The sequence below is a fragment of the Alligator mississippiensis genome, chromosome 5 (assembly GCF_030867095.1).
Source record: "Alligator mississippiensis isolate rAllMis1 chromosome 5, rAllMis1, whole genome shotgun sequence".
Lineage (NCBI taxonomy): Eukaryota > Metazoa > Chordata > Crocodylia > Alligatoridae > Alligator > Alligator mississippiensis.
The window spans coordinates 49,735,480-49,761,379 of record NC_081828.1 but is presented as its reverse complement, the minus strand read 5'-3'; the positions used below and the strand labels follow the sequence as shown (position 1 = coordinate 49,761,379).

Genomic DNA, 25,900 nt, shown 5'->3' with positions numbered 1-25,900 from the left:
GAGTCAGTGTTTCCCAACCTAGTTCCCCACTCCAGGGACACTAGCTTAGTGCAAGATGGGAAAGAAGAACAGTAGCTTCAGCAGTTGACCCTCAGGTCCTCTTGGCTGTGGACATGCTTCTGTTGCTACAGGTAAATCAGCAGGTAGCTCTTTGGAAGCCTTCCAGCTTTCTTCCCTGGTCCTTTGTCCAGCTGCAGAAGCAATACAGGAGAGCAGGAATGGGCTGCAGTCTGTTAACCCCATCTACCTTCTGTTCCTATAGTGCTGCTGGGTGTCCCTCATGAGAAACAGTTTGTAGTTTCTGAGCAAGTTAGGGCTTGGAAAGGCTGAGCGGTCATGCCAACGGGTGGAGGAGAGCACAAGGAGACAGATGACAGTCAGGGGTAAATGGTTAGAAAAAAGAGAGAAAATGGACAAGGATAAATGCTAATGGCAGTTGTGGCAGGCATGGGAGAGACGCAGCATGGTGGGAGAGCGGTGTGTGTGTGTGGAAGGGCATTGCCACTACTCTGTTTCCATCATGCCATGAGGCTGTGGCAGAGAAAGTGTTGCAACCTTTGACTGAGGAGAGAGCAGTTCCATAGCAGAGAGATGCTTTTTTGATAGCCCATTATAGAGGTTCATGAGTGGCTCTCCTGTGTATGTTTCTGGTGGTCTTAGGTTGAGCATTGTAACCCTTCTGTAAGGAAGGAGATGGTAGCTGGAGTGGATACAAGGACTTTTGCCAATATCTCCCCAGCTTGGGGATGATGGGTGATGATGTGAAGCCTCAGTGTCTGCCACACACCAGAAAAAGGGTAGTGTTGGATGGATATTGTGATCCGTTCCACCAGGGTGTGGCTGAAGGGCCTTGCAGAAGCAAGAAATCAAAAGGATCTGGCAGATGGATCCATGTGTTGGCAGAATGTATTCTAGCCGGGGTAGCCCGTTACCTATTTGGGGGGTGGGGAGAGGTCATGATGGAACTGGCAAGGGGGCAAGCCTGTGCATCTCCACACATCCCTCCCCTTTCTCCATGATATGCCAATACTCTCATTGTTGCTGCATATACATAAGTCCTGTTACTTGTAAAAGGGCCTTGTTTTAGTGTTTCCAGAGTGGGGGAAATGTTTCCTGTCTGGCCTGCAGATGAAGCTTCCATCTCCCCCGTCCCCTTGCCATTTTACACACAGGTGCCCACAAACGGCAGCAGAAGCAATCTGTCTGCTGTGGAAGCAAGCTGTGAAGCTGTTAAGCATGTCTCATCGTTCACACCCTTCCCCAGTCACCTCTGCACCTGCTCAGCTCTGGGAAAAGCACTCTGCCAAAGACTGATGTATTAATGGGGTTGGGAAAGTGGAACACGCCTCACACCATGACCTCCAAAACTTCTGCCGAGGGGCTGCTGCTCCCAGCTGCACAGCTCTTCAGAGGCAGAAGCAATGCCGAGTGTAGGTGAGCAAGGAGACAGCAGCTGAAACCCAGCATCATAGTAGTCAGAAATGGAAACATCCTCAGAGGTCCCCTCAGGCTTCCTCCTCAGCCCCCACAGCTTCCCAGGGGCCATCCTACTTATGGTTTCCCAGCCCTTTTTCTTAAATCACTCTGGCAGCAGGCACTGCTGCCTCTTCTCCTGGGAGCCTGTTCCACTCCAGGGCCATCTCATGGCTAGGGAGTTCTTCCCTTGATTTTCTCATGGCATTTCCCTTGGCTGGACATCAGCTCAAAACTTGTAGTGTCAGCTTCTTGGCCTGCCCTCAGTGACAGCGTAGATTGGTGACACAGAAGGAGACTAGGTAGAGAATGAGGAAAAGGGGGAATTGGACTCAGGGGCAGGTGGAGATTCTTTGATCCGTGACTGAAGCAGGATGCACCAAGGTGAGGCAGCATATCCAAAGGCACTCGCTGTGCTCTATAGTACACCCTGTCCTTTGAGTTTGGCTCTGCCTTGCTCACAGCGAGTGCCCATGCTTTTTAGCTAGTCCCGTTGGGACTCATGGTATAATATTCCCCTCTGTAACCACCTTTTGGATCCTGTTCTTCCACTAGTCCTCTTTGAGTTGTGTATCCTGGCATCATCGCATGTGCATTATCACAGCATGCTGCAGCAGGGCCCTTAGGGATGAGTGCAACCCCAACACAGCCTCTATGGCTAGCCAGCATCAAAGGTATAATAGGTTTGCAAAGAATGTCCTCTGGTGCCAGGATTCAAGACAGCCCATCACATTCAGCACAGGTAAAAACTGGTGTGGGTGAGTGTGTGTGTAGCGTGGGGAGTAGCCAGGGGCCCACTGAACCTGAGAGACATAAGGATGTATCATCCAGGATAAACGGATCCCCAAGTTACAGCAACTTTCTGGACCAGAGAAAGAAGCTGGAGAATACTAGTGGGCATGCTTTGTTTGCTTCATTCCTTGAGTGAAGTATCAGACTCCCAAAGCTCAACTGTAAAGCTACTGAAGAGGCAGGGCTTGCTCCTGATACACTTGGACTCTCCTGGTGTTAATTGCTCCCACCTAATTAGCTTGTTGTTTATATATTTTCTCCTGAGGGTAGAAACAAGTACCCATGAAAGGCAAAGACCTGTGAAAAAGATAATCTTCCTGTGCACGAAGCCAAACTTTACAGTGGAGCAGTGTGGCCCCTTTTAATGACTGCACTGTCTACTGAGTTAATTGCCCCAAGGTCAGGCATGAGAGTAAATGGAGCTGCTGGAGGAATAGTTGTTCTGTGGGGAATCAGAGAGGTGGCAAGCAGAGATTGGAGTGTTATCTACCAGTCTTTGGAGTCTAACTAGGAGAGCATACACTAGCAAGAGAGAGCCTCCAGGGAAGATGGGGCCATCTTCCTCAAGCACAGTCCTTTTCTCACAACAGAAAAGGCTACATAATGAATCCACATAGCAAAATGAATATATGAGTGTAAGCACATACTAGTGCACCCCTGTGTACTTTATCCACCAGCGAAGATGCTGTGCAATGGGTTTTATCACATGGTAGCAAGCAGAGTATGTACCTAGGCTCCCTAGAGGGTTTGCAGCCTGCTTGCTAGCCTGCAAATGCTGACGTGTCTTGGGTGGCACTGGTTGTTGTGCTAGCTAGACTGGTTTAGCAGGGGTCTGCTAGCACGTGCTGCACCCATACCTCCATTTTTTCTTTGCCATCATACATCGAGAGATGGCTTCTTTGTTGCCTGTGTGCTGTACATGGAAGTATGCTTAGAAAGCTGACTTCATAGTTGGTAGGGTCGGAAGGGACCTGAGCAGATCATCAAGTCCGACCCCTGCCATGGCAGGACAGAGTACTGGGGTCAAACAACCCCTGCTAGGTGGTCATCCAGCCTCCTTTTAAAGACCCCCAGGGTAGGAGCCAGCACCACTTCCCTTGGAAGTTGGTTCCAGATCCTAGCCGCCCTGACAGTGAAGTAGCGCCTCCTGATGTCTAGTCTGAATCTGCCCTCTGCCAGCTTGTGACCATTATTTCTAGTCATTCCTGGTAGCGCTCGGGGGAACAGGGACTCCCCCAATGCCTGCTGGTCCCCTCTGACTAGTTTGTAAATGGCCACTAGATCCCCCCTCAGCCTTCTCTTGTGGAGGCTGAACAGGTTCAGGTCCCTTAGCCTCTCCTTGTAAGGCCTGCCTTGCTGCCCCCTGATCATGCAAGTGGCCCTCCTCTGGACCCTCTCCATGCTGTCCACATCCTTCCTGAAGTGTGGCGCCCAGAGCTGGATGCAATACTCCAACTGCGGCCTGACCAGTGTTGCATAGAGGGGGAGGATCACCTCCTTGGACCTGCTCATGATGCATCTGTGGATGCATGACAAGGTGTGGTTGGCCTTCCTGACCGCGTCCTCACACTGTTGGCCCATGTTCATTTTGGCATCAATAGTGACTCCAAGATCCTTTTCTGCCTCTGCACTGACGAGAAGGGAGTTCCCCAGCCCATAGGTATGCTGCTGGTCCTTCCTCCCCAGGTGCAGTACCTTGCACTTGTCAGTGTTGAAACCCATCCTGTTCTCATCCACCCGCCCCTGTAGCCTGTCCAGATCTGATTGCAGCCTATTCCTTCCTTCTAGCGTGCCCGCTTCTCCCCACATCTTAGTGTCATCTGCAAATTTGAACAGGGTGCTTTTTACCCCCTTGTCCAAGTTGCTGAGGAAGATGTTGAACAGTGTGGGCCCGAGGACGGAGCCTTGCGGGGACCCCACTGCCCACATCCCTCCAGGTCGAATAGGATCCATCCACCACCACTCTCTGGGTGTGACCCTCCAGCCAACTAGTGACCCATCTGACTGTGTAGGCATCGACACCACAGTCTCCTAGTTTTTCAATGAGAATGGTGTGAGAGACCATGTCAAAGGCTTTCCTAAAGTCCAGAAAGACTATATCCACCGCAACACCTGCATCCAGGGATTTGGTGACCTGGTCATAGAAGGCCACCAGGTTGGTCTGACAGGACCTACCTCTAATGAACCCGTGTTGGTTGCCCCTAAGCATAATCTTCCCTGCTGGCCCCTCGCGTACATGCACCAGGATAATTTTCTCAAAAAGCTTCCCCAGGACCGAGGTAAGACTAATGGGCCTATAGTTTCCTGGGTCCTCCTTCCTCCCTTTTTTGAAAATGGGAACCACATTGGCCCTTTTCCAGTCCTCCGGCACATCGCCAGAGCACCATGAGTGCTCGTAAAGCCATGCCAGGGGTCCCGCAATGACCTCTGCTAATTCCCTCAGCACGATGGGGTGGAGATCGTCAGGACCAGCTGATTTAAATATGTCCACCCCCTCCAGAAGTTCCCTGACTAGGTCCTCACTGACCCTAGGCCTGGGTGCACCTCCCCTGAGGCCTACGGGGGTCCCAGTGGGGGGGAATGACCCAGTCCCTGCTCAGAAAAATGGAGGCAAAGAAATTGTTAAATAGGTTAGCTTTGCTGTCTGGTGTGACAACCAGATTTCTTAGCATGTCCTGCAGAGGCCCCATGTTGCTTGGTACCTACTTTTTACCCGCTATGTATTTAAAAAAGGACTTCTTGTCTTTGATCCGGGTAGCTAGTCCCAGTTCCATCTCCACCTTGGTGACCGTCCCCCTACAGTCCCGAGCAACCGGGGTATAGTCCTCCCTGGTGATGGCCCCTCCCTTCCAATATGTGTACACCTCCTTTTTAGCTTGGAGACGTTTCCAGATGCTTTTGGTGAGCCATGGGGACCTTTGCGCCCTCTTGCCCTCTTTGATCCATGTAGGGATTACCTCCCTTTGGGCTTGGAGGATCGTCTCCTTCAGGAACAACCACTCTTCTTGGACTCCCAACTCCCCACCCCTCCGTGACCTCAGTGCCTCCCCCATTAATCTCCTTACTTCATTGAAATCTGCCATCCTGAAGTCCAGGGCTGCTGCCTTGCTGCATGCCTTTGCCATTTGCTCTGGATGGTGAATTCCAACAGGCGATGATCGCTGTCGCCCAGGTGGTCGAGCACCTGCAGTCCCCCAACCAAGTCGTCACCCATGGCCAGGACCAGATCCAACAAAGCCTCTCCCCTGGTGGGGCTGTGCACCTCCTGGGTTAGATGGAGGTCCTGTATCTCAGCTAGGAACCTAAGTGAGCGGTCAGACCTGACTGACTACTCTTCCCAGCAGGTGTCTGGAAAGTTTAGGTTGCCCATGATGACCATGTCCTTTGACCTAACTGCCTCCGTGAGCTGACTTAAGAATTCCCGGTCTAGCTCTTCCCCTTGGTTGGGTGGTCTGTAGTAGACCCCCACCGTTAAGTCCTTTTCCCCTCGACCTCCTTGTATTCTAACCCAGAGCACTTTGGTCTGCCCCTCCTCTGACCCAGTGCTGTTTGCTGAGGATGTGTATTGCTCTTTGGCATAGAGCACCACACCCCCACCTTTCGTCCCTGTCCTATCTCTCCTGTACAGCCTGTAGCCCTTGATGTTCACCACCCAGTCATGCGTTGGGTCCCACCACGTTTTGGTGAGCCCCATTATGTCTGGGTTGGTGTTAGCTAGCTGGACAGCAAGTTCCTCCTGCTTGTTCCCCATACTGTGAGCATTTGTGCAGAGGCATTTGAGGTCTCCTGAACATGCATGCACTGCCCCACTAATCCCAGTACTACCTGGGCCCCTGTTGCTTACCTGGGTATTTGTTCTGCTCGTCATTGGTCTAGGCTGGGCTGCTTTTGTGGGTGATGCTCGGTTTGGTAGTCCAAGGCTTCCTCCGCCCTCGTCTTCCCCTTCCCCCAACGAGCCTAGTTTAAAGCCTGCTGGAGAAGACTTGTGGCAGCCTCCATTCCTATGTTCTACCAACTTATTCAGTGAGCTTTATAAGCCTTTGCTGGGCCATGGGATAAAGGGATGAGCTCTGAATGGTGGTCACCTAGAGCAAGAGGCAATGAAATGTGCCAGTCACGAAGTAGGTTTTAGAATGCCTTACTGTGCCAGACAGGGACATGTAACTTCCTTGAACTGGATGAGTTTTAGAAGGAGTCAGTTCCTAGCCTCTTCACAGTGAATTAAAGCCAGTTAAAAATCTTCCCTTTCCAACTCCCTCTGCAATGCCTCGTCAGCCACTAAGGAGTCAAATCAATCAGGAGTATGCATCTCCCCCACTGCTTGGTAGCACATCTGGCCAAACAGCTGGATAGCCACTGAGCAGGGGGGAAAGGGTGCTGGGGGGATCCCCAGTAGTACCATTTGCCTGTTTGCCATCATCCAGAACATCTGGGTTTGCACTGCGAGGCAGCCTCGTAAACCGCCTAAAGTGCCATCACGTCCCCGGCGCTCCAGCTGGTGCGGGGGAAAAGGGGGGTGGGGGCATAGGGGCTGGACTGGGAGGGAAGTCTAGCAAGCCCGCAGGGTGCCATTTGTTTTGGAAATTGCAGAATTAGTGTCAGCGAGCAATGTGCATCCTGTTGTGTGATCTTCAATCAGGGTGATAGGAAGAGAAAAACACATTTAAGTGGTACACCTGCTGCCAGCTTGCTGTTCCTTGGCCTCTGTGCCATGCTGGCCTGATATCAGAGAGAAGAGAGCAAAAAGGGGCAGGGGGCACTGCTGGGGAGGCTTCTTGTGCTTCTACCTTTTGCTTTGAGGAGTCTAGGAAGGTGGTTTCACATTTGAGGACATATGGGCTTGGTGTCACTGTAACCCCTGCTTCCCCCCTGTGCCTTGTAGTTCTGCTCAATGGCCAGTATGTGCAAGCTGTGATCCTGCTGGATGTGTCCACCTCCAGCCATCTAATTGTCCTGTATCCAGTTGCTTAATGCACCTTGTGCTTGAGAGCAAGCACCCCCTGCCACTGCATTTTTGAAGCTGTACTTCCACACCAGGTTCTCCTGCTCCCCTGAGTCCTGCCCTGCAGAAACTAGTGCTGGGCTGCTACATAACCATGCCATGCACCTCAGTCCTGATCCACCCCTCCCCTCGCTACTCCTGTCCAAATATATGGAGTCTAATTGAATCTTTTGATGAAAATTGGCTCCATGCAATGCACAGATGGGAGATGCAAACAGGTTTGTTATTGTAAGGTTAGTGCCGCCTTCTTGAAATACTGCCAGTTTAGGTGGGAATATCCTGTGCAGAATTAAGTTGCTAGTTCCAGGCTGTCTTCATAGCTGAGCAAAAGGTTTTCAGTTCCTTTAGGCAGAGTCTTTGTCACACTGTTGCTTTTTGTCATGCCAGTGCCCAACAGGACTCAGCCCGATGAAGGATGGCACCGGTTGCTATGATCGACACATTGGGGTAGACTGTTCGGACGGCTTCAATGGCGGCTGTGAGCAGTTGTGTCTCCAGCAGATGGTGCCCCTGCCAGAAGACCCCACTCTGTACAATATCCTCATGTTCTGTGGGTGAGTGACACAGCTTGCTCCATCATCTGTCAGACAGGGACATGGTGAGGAATCCATGTGATCTTGGACCTGACATGCTCCAAAAGGAATTGTATGGCATTTGTCTTCAGACCCAGCAGGTCTGATTCTGCTAACAGTCTTATGATGCATTCCTCTGGACATCCAGCACTTCAAGTGTCATCCAGCTATATAGTTGTATACATATTCCAAGCTATCTGGAAGGGTGCACATGTGTGTTGGGTGGCTGGAGCTTACCTCTTCCTTAGACAGCTGTACACTGTGTGGCCAAGATCATGGATTATGGAGGAACACCAGAACACCCTGCCTCCTCCTCCTTTGCAGGCCATCACTGAGATTAGCAAGAGAACCCCTCCCACCCCCACCAGGGCAAGCTGTATTCTTTTCCTTGGGGAGAGCAAACAGGTATGTGTTTATGAGCTTATGCTACCAGCTGTGAAATAAGATCATTCTTTCTACTTGAGATTTTCTGCACTGTAACTTCTTGTAACCAAGTGCTACACAGTATGGCTCTGGGTTGCCTAGGAAGCTAGCTCTCCCCAACCCCATGGGACCATGGTTGGGAGGAAATTTGAACAAAACATAAATACTGGGTATAGTTTCCTAATGGTCAGAGGTCTTAATGAACAAGGCTGAATACAAGCGGCTGGAAAAGCACTAGTCTATTGATTACTTGCCACTGACAGAGCAACTTTGTGGAAATAGGAGCTTTCTGTCTCTCATGCTTGTGGCTCCAGGGGCTGCATTGTTCCTTGGGGTCATTCCAGCTGACTGCAGAGGAAGTCCCCTCTTTCCTTCCTGTGATGCCCTTCCTCTGCCACCCCTCTACTGAATGGATTGGCTTGGTCCCTCGTCCTAATGACTTGTTTTGTATTTTCTCATCTGGCAGGTGCATAGAAGACTACAAACTTGGAGTGGATGGGCGATCGTGCCAGCTGATCTCGGAGTCCTGTCCAGAGGGGGGTGACTGTGGAGAGAGCCGAGAGCTGCCCATGAATCAGACTCTGTTTGGGGAAATATTTTATGGATACAACAACCACTCGAAGGAGGTGGCTCCTGGACAGGTGTTGAAAGGGACATTCAGGTGAATAGGGCACCCATGTCTGCTCCTTACACATGCCCTTCTGCTTTGCTGATCTGAGAACACTTAATGAATCTAGGAAGCTGTTCCAAGTCTCAGGAGCACAGTGTCATAATTCCCCAGGTGGAGTTGGGGTCGTAGGAGTAGTTATTAGACATTCAGAAGTCATTTTTATGTGATGGCTTTTGGACTGAAAGTGAATGCGGGTGTGTGAGGGGGGAGCACTTCACAGTCCAACTGTCACAAACTCACTACTGTATTATGCTAGGACTTTGCAGCAGTCTCAAAAGGAAGGTTGGATTAAAATAGACTTGGAGAGATTGACCATCCTTTTAAGTTGAGTGGCTGTGGTGGCAACACTGAGCTTCCAGTGACCATTCAGCAGTTGATCTATTCTGATAGCAGAGGGTACTTTAATCTAGCAGATGAAGGTGTAATTGGATCCAATGGCTGGGAGAGAAAGCTATACAAATGCGTGCTAGAAATAAAGAGCAGGTTTATAATTATTGGAACAGCTTGCAGCTTGGTGGATGGTTTGTCACCTTGAGGTTTTAAATCAAGGGTAAGCATCTTTATGAAAGAGATACTGTAGCATAACCAGAAAGGAAGGGCTTGGTGCAGAAATTGCTTGGTGGAGTCTTGGACTTGCTTTGCAGGAGTTCATACTAGATGAGTAGTGGTCCATCCTGGTCTAAAACCCTATGTCTCTGAGGACAGATCTCATTCTTCAGAACTCTGGATCTAGCCCCTGAATTTCAGACATACACACATCTGGAGTACTGTATCCAGTTTTGAGCCTCCTACTATAGAAAGGACGCGGACAAGTTGGAGAGAGTCCAATAGAGAGCCACAAAAATGGTTCAGGAGTTAGGCTCATGACTTACAAGGAAAGACTGGGGGAACTGGGCTTATTTAGTCTGCAGAAGAGAAGACTGAGTGGGGATTTGATAGCAGCCTTCAACTACCTGAGCGTGGTTCCAAAGAGGATGGAGCTGGACTGTTCTCAGTGGTGACAGATGACAGAACAAGGAGCAATGGTCTCAAGTTACAGCAAGGGAGGTTTAAGTTGGATATTAGGAAAAACTTTCTCATTAGGAAGGCTGTGAAGCACTGGGAACAGGTTTCCTAGAGAGGTGCTGGAATATCTGTCCTTGGAGGTTTTTAAGGCCCAGTTTGACAAAGCCCTGGGTGGAATGATCTACTTGGGGATGGTCCTGCTTTGAGAAGGGGGTTGGACTAGATGACTTCCTGAGGTTCCTTCCAACCCTCATTTTCAATTATTCAGTGACATGTGATAACTCTCTGGAATTTCCAGGCTGAACAACTTTGCCCGGGGCTTGGAGCAGCAGCTTCCAGATGGCCTGGTGGTGGCTACTGTCCCATTGGAGAACCAGTGCCAGGAGGAGTTGTCTGAGCCCACGCCTGATCCAGACTTCCTGACTGGTGAGTGATTCCAGCCATTCTGTTGGTCCTTACTTCCCATGCTTTGTTTTTGGAAGGCTGGGAAGAATTCTTGCTGCCCAGGTAACAAAGCAGAAGGGAAGGGGAAGGGTTTCACTGCCTGATTGCAGCTTTATCACTCTGTAAATGAAGGCAATCCTAATTGGTTTAAATGTCAGGTGATACCCAAGCTTAGGAGATCTCTGTCCTGGATAACCCCACTCCTTGGTTAGGAGCCCTAGTGAAAGATGAGTGAAGTGTTGGCAAAAATGCCAACTCAGTAACTTTTAAACATCACACACATGCCTCTCAATGTTATCTAATTGCTCACTTAATGGAAATATATTTTTAAAATTATTGCAACAATTTGTTTTGCTGCCTTTGCGCATTGAGATGTTTTGATGTTTGGTTTCATATAAGTTTTCACTTCAAAATTTCCTTTTAATTTTATTTTTGTAAAAATCCAAAAATATTTAAAGGTCTTTGAAGGTAAATTAAACATTTTAATTTGCAGTTGAATTAAATATTTCATTTCAGCCAGGCAAGATTTTTTTAGGCTTTTCAATTATCAAATAACCAAAAAATATGTTCTCCCAATTCCAGTCCTTGTGTTGTTCCCTTTTCCTCTCTAACCTTTTGGGGGTTCATCAAACAATCATGGTGGACTAGAACCTTCCCCTGCCATCCAGCTGCCTGCTGTAGTGCTATACTCCTATATCTAGAAACGACTTGTTTTTAGTCATTACAGTAGTCTGATCTGAACCAGTGCTAAGCACTGTACAAACGTATAACAAGGGACATGCTTACTGCTCAAAAGTGTGTGAAGTCTAATAGAAAAATAAACATACTATGGAAGAGGAGACTAAGATAGAAAGAGGTTAAGGGACTTGCCACTGGTCATGGAGCATCTCAGTGGCAGAGCCAGGAAGAGAACCCAGGTCTTCTGTGTACCAGCCTACTTCCCAACAGAAAACTATCAATAGCGAAGTTGACAATCTAGCCTTATTTTCATTATCCTGTACATCAGCACCAGTGGTAAAGACTGTACAGGTTAAACGCTGGCCTCCTTAATGCCTCTCACAGCCTCTCCCCCATTGACCTGAAATACACTTTCCATTTCACCCTGCCTGTCTCCAACATGCTCAGGCAGGTATAACAAAAGCTATGATGAGAAGTCCCCATAATTACACATGCAGATTTGTAATTGGATCTTAGTTAACAATTCTGTTGATGAGGCACAAAGCTGAAAAATAAGTCAGTTCATTCTCCCAGAGCTGTGCTGGCTCTTCCTGGCTGATAGTAGTTAAAAAACAGTAAAACCATATTTTTTTTACTAAAGTAAGCAGATTCTGGTATTGCTCTGAATACACTTGGGGCAGAGCTGCTGAGTAAGAAGGGGCCATTTTTGCATAATCACTTTTCAGAGAACACTTTAAAGTAATCAAGAATAGCAAGCGCTGAAGGGAAAAGAATTTAAAGGCACGGGCACTTTTCCTTTTCTTCAACATCATTTGTTGTTGGTTGGGAGATGGGACTTTAGGTGCTATTTTGATCCTTAAGGCATCCCTTGACAGGGACAGCTTGCTACTTAATTTGTTTGCTAACCAGACTCTAGGTGCTATTGTCTCATTGTAGGTGAGGATGTCATAGGAAAAAAAACAGTTGCTGAGAAACACGTGGGCTAGAATGGTGTAGTCCTCTTTGTGAAATGTGTGTATCGACCAGTCCATCTTTCCTCCCTACCTTATGCTGGATGGAATGCCAGAATTAGTCAAAGGAGAATAATTGTAATGCCAGTCCTTAGCAGCGGTATCTAAAGATTTAAGCCCCTATAGTAGTATAGCTAAGATAAATTCTTCTTTAGTTGAAGGGATGAAAGCTTTTCTTTCCAGAGCAACGTGTCTTAAGTTCTGGTACTGATCCCCCTTATGTGTGATGGTTCCAGTGCTGAACCATGTCATTTGGAAGTTCCCACCACTGGATTCTTTTCCTGTTACGTGGATTAGCTTTTGTGACTCCTTTGTTTCTATGGATTTATGGCTTGTATGTTTGCCTCTCCCAGCACTAACCCCCTCCCTCACATCTTTATTTCTCTCTCTCTCTCTCTCTGCCTCTTTGCCTGCTTCTGCTCTTGCATTTGAATGTATCTTTTCTTATACACAGCTTTGAGCATGTGCTTTCACAGCAACTGATGGAGTGAGTTTCCGCCCATGAAAGCTTGTGCTATATCTATGTGTCTGTCTGTCTGTCTACCTACTTTGGTTACCCAGCTTTGGTTAGTTTATAAGGTGCATTTTCCCCCCTTACTTCTACCTGACTTCAGACTAAGACTTCTGTGTCTCCCTGCTCATGTTTGTCAAATTAGTCACCAGAACTAATGGTTGGACAAAGTGTCCCCCACTGTGATGTGACCTGTGTGTTGCCTGAGATTGAAGCTGGCCAGCAGCCTTTCTTAACTGCTAAGATGTGCAGCAGGCAGGGCATGGGTGTTTCTGAGAAATACCTAGCCATGATACTACCTTGGTCTTGCCCTACGGCAGTATCAGCTGTACATTTTGACCAGAAGCACCCATTGTTTTTCCATTCTGTGGTTCTTTACACAGCTCTGCTATCTCACCTCAGTTCTGCGCTTCAGTACCCCAGGTACTGTTGCTAGCAGATAGTTGCTGGGTATAGCCTGCATGTTACACCATATTGTTATGGGGTTTTATACATTTATTTAATGTGATACACTCAGTTGTACATCAGATAATACCCTGAGACTCAGCAAGCTTATCCCCATAAGCAGTGTCTCAAATCCAAATGTTAATATGCTTTTATATGCTGCTACATTCCTGGCCCTGTTAATTGGTTCTTCTTTTCTGGATGGGACACCAATCAACATGATTACAATGCTTTAACATGCTTTGATTGCATTAGGAATATTGCGAGGCATTTGGAAGGTGCTAGGGATTGAGCTCTGCGTTATAGGTCTCACTCTGGAAGGAATGAACTATGGCTGGCTGGGACTTTCTGAACTGCTTAAGGACATTAGCTGCATAATTTGCAGGGAATTCAGGTGACTAAATCCCAGATTATATATCAACTACAGACAAATTACAAATAGCCAGTTGGATCACTTGGAAGATGATACCTTTCTAATGTATAAAGGGAAGAAGCAAATGGCAGTTTATGTGAAGTCTTTATTCCTAGGTATGGTTTTCTGCCTGCTTACTGGCAGCTGTTAAACAGGACTGCAAACACTTGTGTAATTGGCTACCAAGCATTCCAGCCATGACTGAATGAGAATGGCTAGTGTATGAAAATGGAGTCTCATATGTGTCAGCAGAGAGTCTGAGCCCAGCAACAGGAACTGTGTTCTGCAGCTGCTTATAAACTGGAGATAGATCTTCACAGTTGGGGAAAAAAATCCTTTTTGAACCTCTTACGTGACTGCCTCCAAAGGTGCCATCAGTTACCTGCATCAGAGTTGGCATATAACAACAGACCTTGTCATTGGCCATTAACAAAAAGGATACTGGATAATGTTTTTTTTTTTTCACTTTAGGACAGCCACAGCAGTCAACTTCTTGCCACCACAAATTACTAATATCTGTGGTATAAATGGCATAACCTTCCTTATCACCAGCCATTGGCTGTGATCATTCCTAGCTGTTCCCTAGGTCTCTGATTCACCTGTCCTCTTTGAACCCGTCGCTCAGCTTTGCTTCCTGTTGAAAATGGTCACTGAAGTGACTTGCAACTTCTGCCCAGCTCACAGCAGTGGAGATGTCAAAACATGTACAGACACTTCTAAAAGCACTCTGTCCATGTTTGACTTGCACACTCAGACTGTGTTTTGCCATAACCATCCAGGACAGTCACTGGGAAGTACTGCACTTTTCCTTCTCTGTGTTTTATAGCACACCTTCTCAACACAGTAGCCATAGCCATTAACATGCATGTTTAACAGAGTATTTAATAAATTTATTCTTAAAGAATTTCCATATGCTGTCTTTGCATTTCTTATGGCTAGGACTTCAGGAGCCAGTGTTGGGGTAATTCCTTATCTTTTAAACAGAGATATTGGGTAGTCAAGGGGCAAGACAACAGACTGGGGTTTTTCACTGGAGCAGAGCACTCATAAAGACTGTTGCCTACAATGGTTGTTCCAGATGCTTAGAGAAGAGGAGCCCATGCTGTTAGAGGCTAGGCTCAAATCCATGCCTTCTCCTTTCCCCTGTATGTGATACTTGTCAGACAGGGAGGGTGGGGTGTCCCACTGGGCTCCCTATTGGCCGTGTCCACTCCCTCTAGCTTGGAACAAGGGCCTGCAGCTTCCCATGATGTGGAATGAAGGCAGTGCACATGGAAATGCCCAGCTTGCCGTGCTTGGAGGATGGTTCATTAAAAAATCTAATTAGCAGAGTAATTAATACACTAGGGCATGCCTTTGGGACTGGCCTTCTGGGAAAAAAGGGCTCGTTATCTTCAGAAGTAGTGCCCAGGATGGGGAGAGGAAACAAACCCAAACAAACTCCTTTTAAAGTTGTGATTTTAATTACTGAAGAGTTGCTGACCCTCAAACCGTCTTTGAATAATTAGACTCCTCCTTCCTCCCATGGTTATTTCCTCCAGTTCATTTCTGCCCAGCCTGGCTCATTTTGTTGCCTCAAGCAAGATTTAATTGGGCAGCTTGTTAAACAGAACTTCCAGCCGGCATGCCCTCTAAGTGCAACACTGTCCTTTTGTACTGAATCAGGCATGGGTAGCCATTTGCTACCTGGGGCATTAGCAATCCTCTCTGTGCTGAGCATGGGGTTTGGCATGTCTGTCAAGCAAGGAGCAGTTCACTGGGAACAGTAGTAATGATAATGCCTTATGGTTACAAAGCTCACCAGTGGGTGGAGAATTAGATCTAAGGCACTGGCTGGGGATTTGGGAGATACAGGTTCAAATCCTGGCCCTGAAGTCTGCCTTTGACAAGTCTATTCATTCTTCTCTTTCATCTTCAGCTCTTGGTCTATGAAATTGGCACAGTTCTCCTTTCCTTGTGCACTCATTTGGACTGACGATGTCTTACACAGTAGGTTTAATATTTATCTTACACAGCAGCACCTACTGCTAGGAGACTTCTCAAATGGGGCTTCTAGGGCCAGATATATGGCAATAGTAATAAGGCATCTTTAATTCAGAACAATTCCAAAACTTCTCAAACTCAGGCTGAACCCTGAGATCCAAGCCATCCTTTGATGGTGCAAGAAAATGTAGAGGTCATTGATTGCTTCATCCCTTAGCAACGCACATCTGGTAGAAGAAAACCCACACTTTCTTTGTTGCAGTTAGCTAAGAGATCTGCACTGGAGACTGCAGCAATGACACACCTTCACTAATGAGCACATCCAGTTTCTAGGCTGTCTCAAATTGGATGTGCTGAGCAGAATGCTGCTTTTTAAAATGCAAGAAACCACAGGGGCAGATAGGATCACAACTACAACATATCTTGTCTCCAATAGTGACCAGCACCAGCTATTTCAAAGGAAGGTTCAATACACCCCATGGTATATAATTATGGAACACCTTGCTCATAGGGGTGATTTTTTCCTAACTTCTCTGATCTCATGTTTGGCTTGTGCTCTTTAAAAGGAAAGTACATGGGAATTCCCAGAGGGTCCTGGCATTGACCACTGAAGATGATGGAAGAGCTCTTACTGAGTTCATAGGGGCAGAGTTAGGCTAACACTTAGGGTTTTTGGAAGCTCCCACTTGCCATTTCTTAAAGCAGCCCTCTCATGTCAGATATGTGTGTTGGGAATGATCTTGGGCTCTATCCCTGAACCTCTTTACTTTCTTGGGTACATCTCCTTTAACAGCCAGACATAATGCACTGCATGGTAGCTGGCAGACTCTCTGCCCTTCCCATGCTGAGGGCATTTATGTCCTGTCTCCTTCAGGGATGGTGAATTTCAGCGAGGTGTCTGGATACCCTTTGCTGCAACACTGGAAGGTTCGCTCGGTCATGTACCATATCCGCCTCAACCAGCTGACCATCTCTCAGTGTAAGTATGCTGGGACAGAGGCTGGCTGGTAAATAGCCTTATGAATTATTTGGATGAATTGAGGGCTATGGCCATTAGGGCTATGTGACTCTTCGGGTGCTGATTCGATTTGGAGGAGATTTAACCCGATTTGGTGGCTGAATTGCTGAATCTGAATTGAATCAGGAGACCAATTAAAAGGTTTGAATCAATTCGAAGCTCTTCAAATTGATTTGGAAAAGATTCGGAGACCTTCGGTGATTTGGGCAGTCCCGGCTCGCTGTAGCAGGGAGCTGGACCCGGACTCCATGCTGATAAGGAGGGGGCAGGGAAGTGGGGGGCTGGAGGAGGCGGGGAGGGGACCATGGGGGGACCCCTGCCAGTCCCCATCCCCTGCCTGCTCTCCCAGCCCCCCCCCCGACCCCTGCCCGCTCTCCCAGGCCTGCTATGGCTGCCCCACCTAGCCCCAGCTCCCCGCTCGTTAAAACAAAAGCCCCCACTCACTGTAGGGCAGTAAGACTAAAGAAAGGACCTGTGCAGAGTGCCCATGGTCTGAGGGTTAGAGCAAGGGGCAGGGATGGGCAGGTTTGAAGGGGGCTCTGCCTCCACACTCTCTGAGACGTCACCAGTGCCTTCTGTTCATTGTTGCTTTGCTGTGTCTGTCCTCTCCAGCTTTCAGCAATGCCCTCCATTCTCTGGATGGAGCCACTTCCCGAGGAGATTTTGTGGCCCTCCTGGACCATTTTGGTAATCACTACATCCAGGAGGCAGTCTATGGCTTTGAGGAGTCTTGCTCCATCTGGTATCCCAACAAGCAGGTCCAGCGACAACTCTGGCTAGAATATGAAGACATCAGCAAAGGTAGGAATTAGTGACCAAGATCTGCCCTCTCCTGCAGGTCTCCACCTGCAGGCAGAGGCAAGTAGTTTGGAGTCAAGCCTGAGGAGCTCCCTCCCAGACCAGCTTGTGCACTGCTGCATCAGAGGTGCGTTTTGTTACTGCACTGTCAGACCAAGTGAAAGGTGGGTTGTTTTCTCCTCTACATGCCCTGCTTGGATTCCTTTGGCCAGTTGCAGCTTGCTTTGTGATACAGGCAAACTGCCTGGTGCAGGGCATCCTTCGAAGTCAGTGGAATGCCTCATAGTAGGCACTGGATCAGGCCATTGACAAACAACATACCACAGTCTCTAGCAAGGTGTATTAATTCCACTAAGCCTTTTTGTCTGCTTTGGGACCTATTTATTGCTTATCTTTTGTCTTTTAACCTAATCTAATTTAATCTCTTTGTCTCCTTCCACTTCTGCACTCTTACTTCTGGGTTTTGAGATTGGATTTTCCTTCCGGTGCAGTGATTTTATTCTCTCAGAACCTAAGCAATTTTTTTTTTTTTTAATTTCTAGAAACCACTTATGAAGTAGTCACTGTACAGGACATGCCAAGAAACAGAGAGCTAAGAGAGGCACACATAGCTGCTTAGTTTTGCCTGGTTGAAGCTAGTTGGGTTGGTTAGAGAACTCATCATGGAGACTGAAATGGAGTTTAATTTTGCAAACTGATACTTTGTGCAAATATGAGGTGCTTTTGTACAGACAGGAAATTTCTAGTCCAAGATGTGGAGGAGCAAAGGCTAATGTGACATACCAAAGCACTATGTTCATGCAAGCAAGTACAGGATCTTTTGGCATATGAGTATGGGTATCCCTTAATGGCAGGATTTCAAAAGATTTGAGGCATGTAAGTGCCCAACTGCTACTGAAAGTCAGTGAGAGTTAGGTGCTGTCTTTCTGTTTGTGCCTGCGAAAATCTCCCTCCAGCCATCTCTTTCTTTCTCTTATATGCTGTCTCCCTCAGATATTTTTGTTCCTGCAGTAATAGAGGCAGTACTCTGTAAGCAGGACCAGCTGTGATATTGTGTGGGACTCCAGTAGCCCTGTTCTACTTCTGTATGACACTGGTCTTCTTGCAGCTGCTTGTCAGACTTCTCATTTGACTCTTTAGATGCAACAGGACTTCCCAGGCGACACTTCTGTGCTGAGGTGTCTGCTGTTGCTCAGTGGGGCTGCTGCTTTTTAGAGTCAGAGTGCAAGGGAAAATCCTGAATTTGTCTCTCTGCTTTCAGAGGTGTAGAACAGGGATGATCAAGATAGGGCTTGCAGAGCCGTGTCATCTGGTCTGTGGGGTTTCCCACAGATCCAGAAATTTGGCGGGGGTGAAGTGGTGGCAACATTGATTGCCGTGACTGGGAGCTGCAGCAGTTAGTGGTGCTGCTGTTCATCCTGCTGCCAATGTTCTGGCCCCACAGACTGGCCCCACGTGTTGGATCAGGCCGGTGAAGCTGTATGAGTTGGGCACCACGTGTGCAATTGATACATGGACTTTCATCTAATTTGGGTTTAATGTAACAGTTTGTGGGCATGTTGCTGAAAACCATTTGGAACATGTACTTGCAAGAGATGAACTAGGCAACCCGACAGATAGAATTACACACCTTAGGGATCGAAACAAACTGTTGGCACTAAAATAAACTTACCAGAATGTGTGCTGACCTGGCTGGGTAGAAGTCAGGCTTGGGTGCCTCTCTTGTGTGACTTGTGGATTCATACAGACATTGAAATGGATTTTGCCCATCTTTCCTCCCATAGCATAAACCCACTGTGGTTCTGCCATGGGCAGCTTGAGTATAGCATGCTTTTTTGCTATTTTCTTCAGTTTTATTTTTCAGACTGGGCCTTTTTAGGTGTCTTGGATTCTCTCTCCTCTCCACAACAGTATTGCATATCATTGTCACTCCAGTTCTGGCACCTGCCATTTTCACTTCTTAGCTATTTTGTTGGTGAATGTCAAGAGCTAATATTGATTGAAAAATTGCAACAGACAGACCATTCTCTGTAGCTGCTGCCTTCCCCCCTGTGCCTGCCAAGCTGCAATTCAAAGCTATCCCAAAGTGGTCCATTTTCAGCACAGTGGGGAAGCTGGGAAATGGTCTTGTCTCCTTTTTTAGTTTAAACAGGCTTGGGGTTTTTTTTTTGTGGATGTCTCAGAGCTAAGCCAGCACTATCCTATTTCTCTGCAAAATGTTTTAAAAGTAAGCTTCTTAGAGCATGGACAGAGGAAAACTGACTTGTTAACTGCATGCCAATAATAAACAGTAGTTGCACAGATCATACTGTTGGTTCAGGGCTTAATTTCTGGAAAAACCTCTGGAAGCAAATGTATGATTGATATGGAATTGTTAAATTCTATCAGAACCTGTGGCCTTGTGCCAGAAGAAACACACAATTTAATAACCCAGTCTTTAGTCACTACTACCTTCTGTTCCTTTTCTCATTCTTCCTGCCCAGATCAGCAGCACCAGAGATATTTAATCCTAGATAACAGAGATACAATTTAAGAACCTAATCTCTCAGAGTCAATTGTTACAGCTGTAGACAGGAACATTTGTATACAATCTCCAGCTACAAAAAAAACAAGGGCCATGATGATGTGAAGACCTGTAGCCTAACTGCAGTTGCTAATCAAAAGCTCCCCATAGCATTACTCCCCTAAGTATTTGTCCTGTAGGGTGAACTTATGCATCATGATGTTAAGTCTGACACAACTCCATACAAAAGTTCATAGACTAGGTCCTTAGCTGTTGAAGATTGGCATGACTCCACTAACTCCAGTGGAGCCACACTGATTTAAACCAGCTAAGAATAGGGTATTTCACATCCTGCTGATCTCCATACAAATTTTGCTGGGCAGTAAGTATACACATGTGTTGTACTTCAGTGCCACAACACTGTAACCCATTGTGACATAAAGGCAGTGTTGGAATCCTTTACCAACCTGTTGGAAGGATGCAGCTTCATCTCATTCAGTTCAACGCCAAGGATCAAGGCAATTCTTGTTTCTCCCAGGGCTAAACTGTGCTTTCTCTGACATCAGTATAAATCCAGGGCAATTCCAGTTGCTTTAGTAAGGTTACTCAGGCTTTGTGCTGGTGTTACTGAGAGCAAGGTGCTAACCACAGTATCATTCTTCAGTGAAGGGTGATTGTCAGTGGAAGGCTCAGAAATGACAGGCAAATCCTACCTTTCATCTCAGACGTGATGAGTATTTTCACCTGGTGGAACACAAAATGCTCCTTCTGTGCAGGCACTCAGGAAGCTCCAAGTAGGGGTCATCAATGCAGTTTCCTTTTAAGTGGAAAGGATCTGCCACTTTCTCCATTCAAAGTTAAAGGCAATGAAACGTGTCTGTAGATATGTCACTCAAAGTTTCCTTTCTCTTCCATTTTCCCTTCTCTTTCTAAGGGAGACATAAGCCTGGAGGATATACCAGCCAGGTGGGTATCTCAGTAGGTCCTGCTTTCATAGGAAATACCCTGGCCTCCTCTACCAGTTCAGTAGAAAACTGTTTCAAGACACTGCAAAATAGAGAGAAGCCACACTGCTCACTAGGAAGAGTGAAGGGATACGCAGTATTAAGGGCCCCAGAATCTCAAGATCTACTCATGTATTGCACCTCTGCTGCTGGATGCTTTCTGTTTCATGGAGACAGCCACTGGAAGTCAAATAGTTGGTTCCTGGGGATCTGAGTATTAATGTTATCTCCTCTCTGGGACATTACTGTGATATGAAGTGCTATGGTATGAGCTCAAGATCTAGGGTTGTTTATCTGGTCCTTAAACCAGCTGCTGTGGATTGGGCCCAAAGGGGAACTTATCACCAGGGATCCTAGCTTTCTCTGTTTAAAGACACAAAATTCTCTGATTTAAAAAAATCCCAAATTCTCTGATTAAAAAACCCGAAATCCACATTTTTGTATGATTAAAATGAAATACCACTATATGTATAGGTATCATACTATATCTATATCTATATACGTATCAGTTGAACATAATGTTTTATTACTATACAGGGTCTTCATAAAGTCCTTGTGCACTTTTAAACTTTAATAACTTAGGCTGTAGGTAGGGTGGAAACAATCTGTAAATGGCATTTAAAAACAAATTTATTAAAGTTTTAGGACAACTAGAGTACACAATACTATATTTCATACGTAATAACAAACTTATTCTTAAATAAGATGGAGCTCCCTACCACTACGCTCTGCATATACGACAATTCCTAAATGACATTTTCCTAGAGAAGTGGATAGGCAGAGGTGGACCAATTGCTTGGCCACCTCATTCCATGAACAGCGCCTGCCCCTGGCGGCTAGGGCAGTATGGCTGCGCTGGCAGCGGTGGGAGTGCGGCGGCGGCAGCAGGAACATGGCGGTGGTGATCGGGGAGTACTGCCAGCAGCGTCGGCCAGCAGCAATCACAGACTGCCTGCAGACACTGCCGGCGGTGTCAGTGGCAGGGTGACGAGTGGTGACCACCCACAGGTGCCGCCGACATGTGCCTTTTTGTAGGGGGTGCACTGCCACGCTTAGGGGGTGCACCCACATGTGCCCCCTATGCGTTGCACTTGCCTTGGTCAGCTGACCTGTCACCATTGGACTTCATTTTATGGGGACATGTTAAAAGTGTAGTTTGCTTGTCAAAACCACGTTCTTTGGTGGAACTTAGGGCTAGGATCACCCATGCAATTAGTGCAGTAACTCAAGAGCAACTTGGAAACATTTTTAAGGAGCTGGAAGATCAGATTAAGCACTGTATCATGATGGATGGTGGTTATGTTGAAGTCTAGCATTGTGTACTCTAGTTGACCTAAAACTTTAATAAATTTGCTTTTAAATGCCATTTACAGATTGTTTCTATCATACCTACAACCTGTTATTAAAGTTTAAAAGTGCACAAGGACTTTATGAAGACCCTGTATTTACAATTTTAAAGCAATTTGGAAACCTACCAGCATCTCAATCATTATAATAAAATAAATGCTAAGTACCTATATATTTTGGCTTTTGATTTGGGGTTTTTTTATCATAGAAAATCAGAGCTTCCCCTCCCCTCTCTGCTCACCAGGATGTAGGGTCCAGCTGTGACTGCCCCCCCACTGCTTTGTGGTACTGAGCATCCCTGATATGCCAGTGACCTATCCATGCTGTTGCCCCTCACTCCCAACCCACAGCCCCTCTCCCTTAACCCTGCTGGTGCCCCTCACTCCTGACCTGCAGCTCCCTGCCCCTGCCAGTACCCTTCACTCACGGCACCCAGGCCTTGGCCCCCGAGTGTGTGAGGAAGAGGGCGGGTGTGGGGGGAACGGGGTGGGTGTGTGAGGAAGGGGGGATGTAGGCATAGGTGATGTGTGGAGGGGGAGGGGGACACAGGTGACGCATCGGAGGGCATATGCCCCCCAGATTTCTGCACCCGCAGTGGGGTTCGGGGGTGCAGCCTGGTTAGACCAGCTCCAGGCAGGAGCTGCCTTCGCAGCTCAGCAGGCAGTACCTGGCACAGGAGGGAGTGCCATGCCATGCCATCATGTCATGGCCTTCCCTCCTGTGATTTCACGTGAACATCCGTTTAAAGGAGAAAATCTGCATTTTGCCACATTTTTCCATGACAAATGGAAAACCTGGATCCCCACTTATCACATACGCTCACCAGTGGGTTTCAGTGGCCTGGTAGATGCTCCCCCTTTGTCTGGATCTCATTGACTCATGGTAGATTGCAGAGCATACAAGGAGTCTGCAACATGCAGTTATCAGGACTTTGTTTTGCTGCTCAATATTGGCAAATTATCTTTCCTAACTCTGAAGTTGTTGAAAGGGTAACCCTGGCTCTAAAATAATGGCTTACAGTTTACAAGAGACAACAGTGATGTATTAGTTAGAACATAGGTGTCAGGGAACCTGAATTCTATTTGTGATTGCCACAGGCTCACTCTCTGACCCAGGGCAAATCAGATTTCTTTATCTCAATTTTCTTGTCTGTCAAAAGACTGTAATGCTCTTTACTCATCCTTGTAAAGTGCATTGCACTCCTTGGATGCAAATGCCAGGTAGGTGCAAAGCACTGTCATTGTATGCAATGTATTTGGAATATGTTTCATGCAAAGTAATGTTCACTTCTTCAACAACCTATTCAGGTACTTGATAAAGAGCTGATCAAGATTGCATCTGCTGACCTTTGCCTTGGTCTTCAGCAGTGCACATGTAGTGATAAATTTTCAGGAAAATTTTGCAAATATTGTTTTGAAAAACAACAACCTTTCTGGAAGCAGTAAAAGGTGACCAAGAAATAGCCAGCTCCTTCAGAGGGTTTAATTCTAAATAGCACAATACTCAGTGAAAGACTTTGCAAAGGTTCTCTGCAAAATTCAACCACATTTTTGTAAAAGTTATTGGCCAGCTTTGCACAGGTGCTTTTCAGGCTGCTACCTAGAGGCATGCTTGTGCTGCTTTTCTTGCAAATTCTATAACATCCCTGCATCATCTGGCTAGGATGATATAGTTGGGCGTGGTCCTGCGTTGAGCAGCGGGTTGGATTAGATGACCTCCGGAGGTCCTTTCCGACCCTAATTTTTCTATGATCAATGTTAATTTGAGTGAAACACCCTTTTTGTGCCACTACTGGGATTTGAACCTGAGGTCCTTAAATAGTGAAAAAGAAAGCCCTCTACTACTTAAACTCAGATCCACTAGCTGAGGGTGTGACACCAGTTTGGAGAGGAAGCCACTTGAATGGAGCTTAGGTCTAAGGTCGGCCACTTTCAGCATGGTCTGTACCACTTCCACAGCTGCAGTCATCACTCCTCCCTTCAGTGAAACCATAGCCATTTCTCCTTGCTACCCAACTGCTACGTGGGGAAAGCTGCTGTAATGCTGCTCTAGCTCTGCAGGGTAGATCAAATAGCTCCTACTCCTGGCTCCATGCTGTCCTAGAGCAGAATTTCAGGTACAGTCAATTCTGCAGTACATTAGATTTCCCCTGGTTTTTGTGTGCCTGGGTTGCAAGAACTATGATTACAACCCAATCTTGTGCAGGGTGTTGTGAGGTAGAGCGAGAGTCCTTGCATCCTTCTAACGTAGGAGTGGACAATTATATGTGTGGGAGGGCCACCTGGGCTTGCGGGCTGGGTCAGCACCCCCTGCCCCCTCCCAACAGCTCACCAAAACTGCCTAAGTGGTAGATTACTAGATCAGCCTGGGGGTGCCAGATGGAACGAGCAGTCAGGGTCTTCATGGAAACTTATGGATTTCATAGACATCAGGGGCTGGAAGGGACCTTGTGAGATCATCAGGTCCAGCCCCCCTGCCATAGGCAGGAAGTCAGCTGGGATCAAGTGATTCCCAGCAAGAAAACTATCCAGATGTTTTTTGAAAGAGTCCAGAGCAGGTGCTTGCACCACCTCTGGGGGGAGTCTCTGGACACTCGCACCATAAAGAACTTTTTCCTTACGTCTAATTTAAATCAGTCTTCCTGGAGTTTGTGGCTGTTAGGCCTTGTTATCTATCCCTTGGGGAGCTCTGGTGAACAGCTGGAACTTCATCAGATACTGTGAACATAAACCTGCCTCTAAATTCCATTAGACGAACCCAGGACCCCTGCAGGCAGGGTGTGCTCAGCAGGGCAGATGAAATGGGGCAACAGCCAGGCAAGGAATGGCATCTGGGAGCAAGTCGGGAAGTGGAGCCATGGCTGGGATTGTGGGACAGTGACAGCATGGAGCTGGGGCCTGGGGCAGAGTTGTGAGCTGCTCTCTGCATGGCCCATTGCTGTCACCACCCCATGATCCCAGCTACATCCCCACCCACTCACCCTACTTCTGGACACTGCTCCTGGCCTGCCCTTGACCTCATCCCATCTACTTGGCTGATTGTACCCTGTCTGCAGAGGTCCCAGGCTGGTCTCCATGGACACCCTCCCCCCACCCACCCATCTGCCTGCTCCGTCTGGCAGCCCTAGTGTTGGGAGCGAGATGGAGGGGCTGGAGTGCCTGGGCTGGGTCTGGCAGTGGCAGTGACACTGGCAGTAGCACTCTGAAGGAGCCACTGCTACCAGGGCTGTTGGGAAGCAGAGTCTGGCTGCCTTGCCAGCCCAGACCTGCATGCCCAGGGGCAGCGAGACTGGCCACACATGCCATGGCCTGGGCTGCCTCCCTGTACCTGAGTCAGGCAGGATCAGGGGACCTGCCACAAGCTGGATAAAATCCCTTGATGGGCTGGATCCAATGAAAATACTGTACTGAGGGATACTCTTAGCTGGACACAAACTGGCTGTATGGTTGAAATTAATGCAGACCTTCCCCACTCTGTGCACAAGGGTTTTTTAAGTTGCACCCAATGAAGCTTTTGAATTCTAAGTTTTTTGGAAAAGCAGCTGAGACTCATGCAGCTGTTTTTGCAAAGAGCTGATCACATCTGTTTGCGGAGTCATTGTATATCAATGACTGCTAACCAATAAGGAAATCTACAAATAAGTCTGGTGAAATCTCTTACAAAATAGTTTCAGCATAGTCTTTGGAAAATAAATTTATGGCACTCATCCAAGGATCTGTAGAACTGCAAGCCACCTGCTTACGTTCTGTGCAAACAGGTGCAGAAAGATAGGACATGCGGCACACACGAGCCTGGATTTCCATGCTTGGGA

At 47.3% G+C, this 25,900-nt stretch overlaps 1 protein-coding gene across 12 annotated transcripts in view; it reads left to right on the top strand.

Annotated features, from left to right (window-relative positions):
* ASTN1 (astrotactin 1) overlaps positions 1–25,900 on the top strand; it is a 260,656-nt gene that overhangs the window by 160,714 nt on the left and 74,042 nt on the right. For 8 of the 12 annotated variants that reach the window (XR_009462441.1, XM_059728333.1, XM_059728331.1 and 5 more), the window contains 6 exons: positions 7,655–7,821; positions 8,164–8,244; positions 8,729–8,923; positions 10,236–10,363; positions 16,294–16,398; positions 17,050–17,238. Coding sequence is in view for 11 of the 12 variants with exons in the window: in XM_059728333.1 (XP_059584316.1) it covers positions 7,655–7,821; positions 8,164–8,244; positions 8,729–8,923; positions 10,236–10,363; positions 16,294–16,398; positions 17,050–17,238 (865 nt within the window). In the remaining variant the exon portion in view is untranslated. The remainder of the gene's footprint in view (positions 1–7,654; positions 7,822–8,163; positions 8,245–8,728; positions 8,924–10,235; positions 10,364–16,293; positions 16,399–17,049; positions 17,239–25,900) is intronic. The other 4 variants (XM_059728337.1, XM_059728339.1, XM_059728338.1 and 1 more) reach the window with 1 other exon arrangement.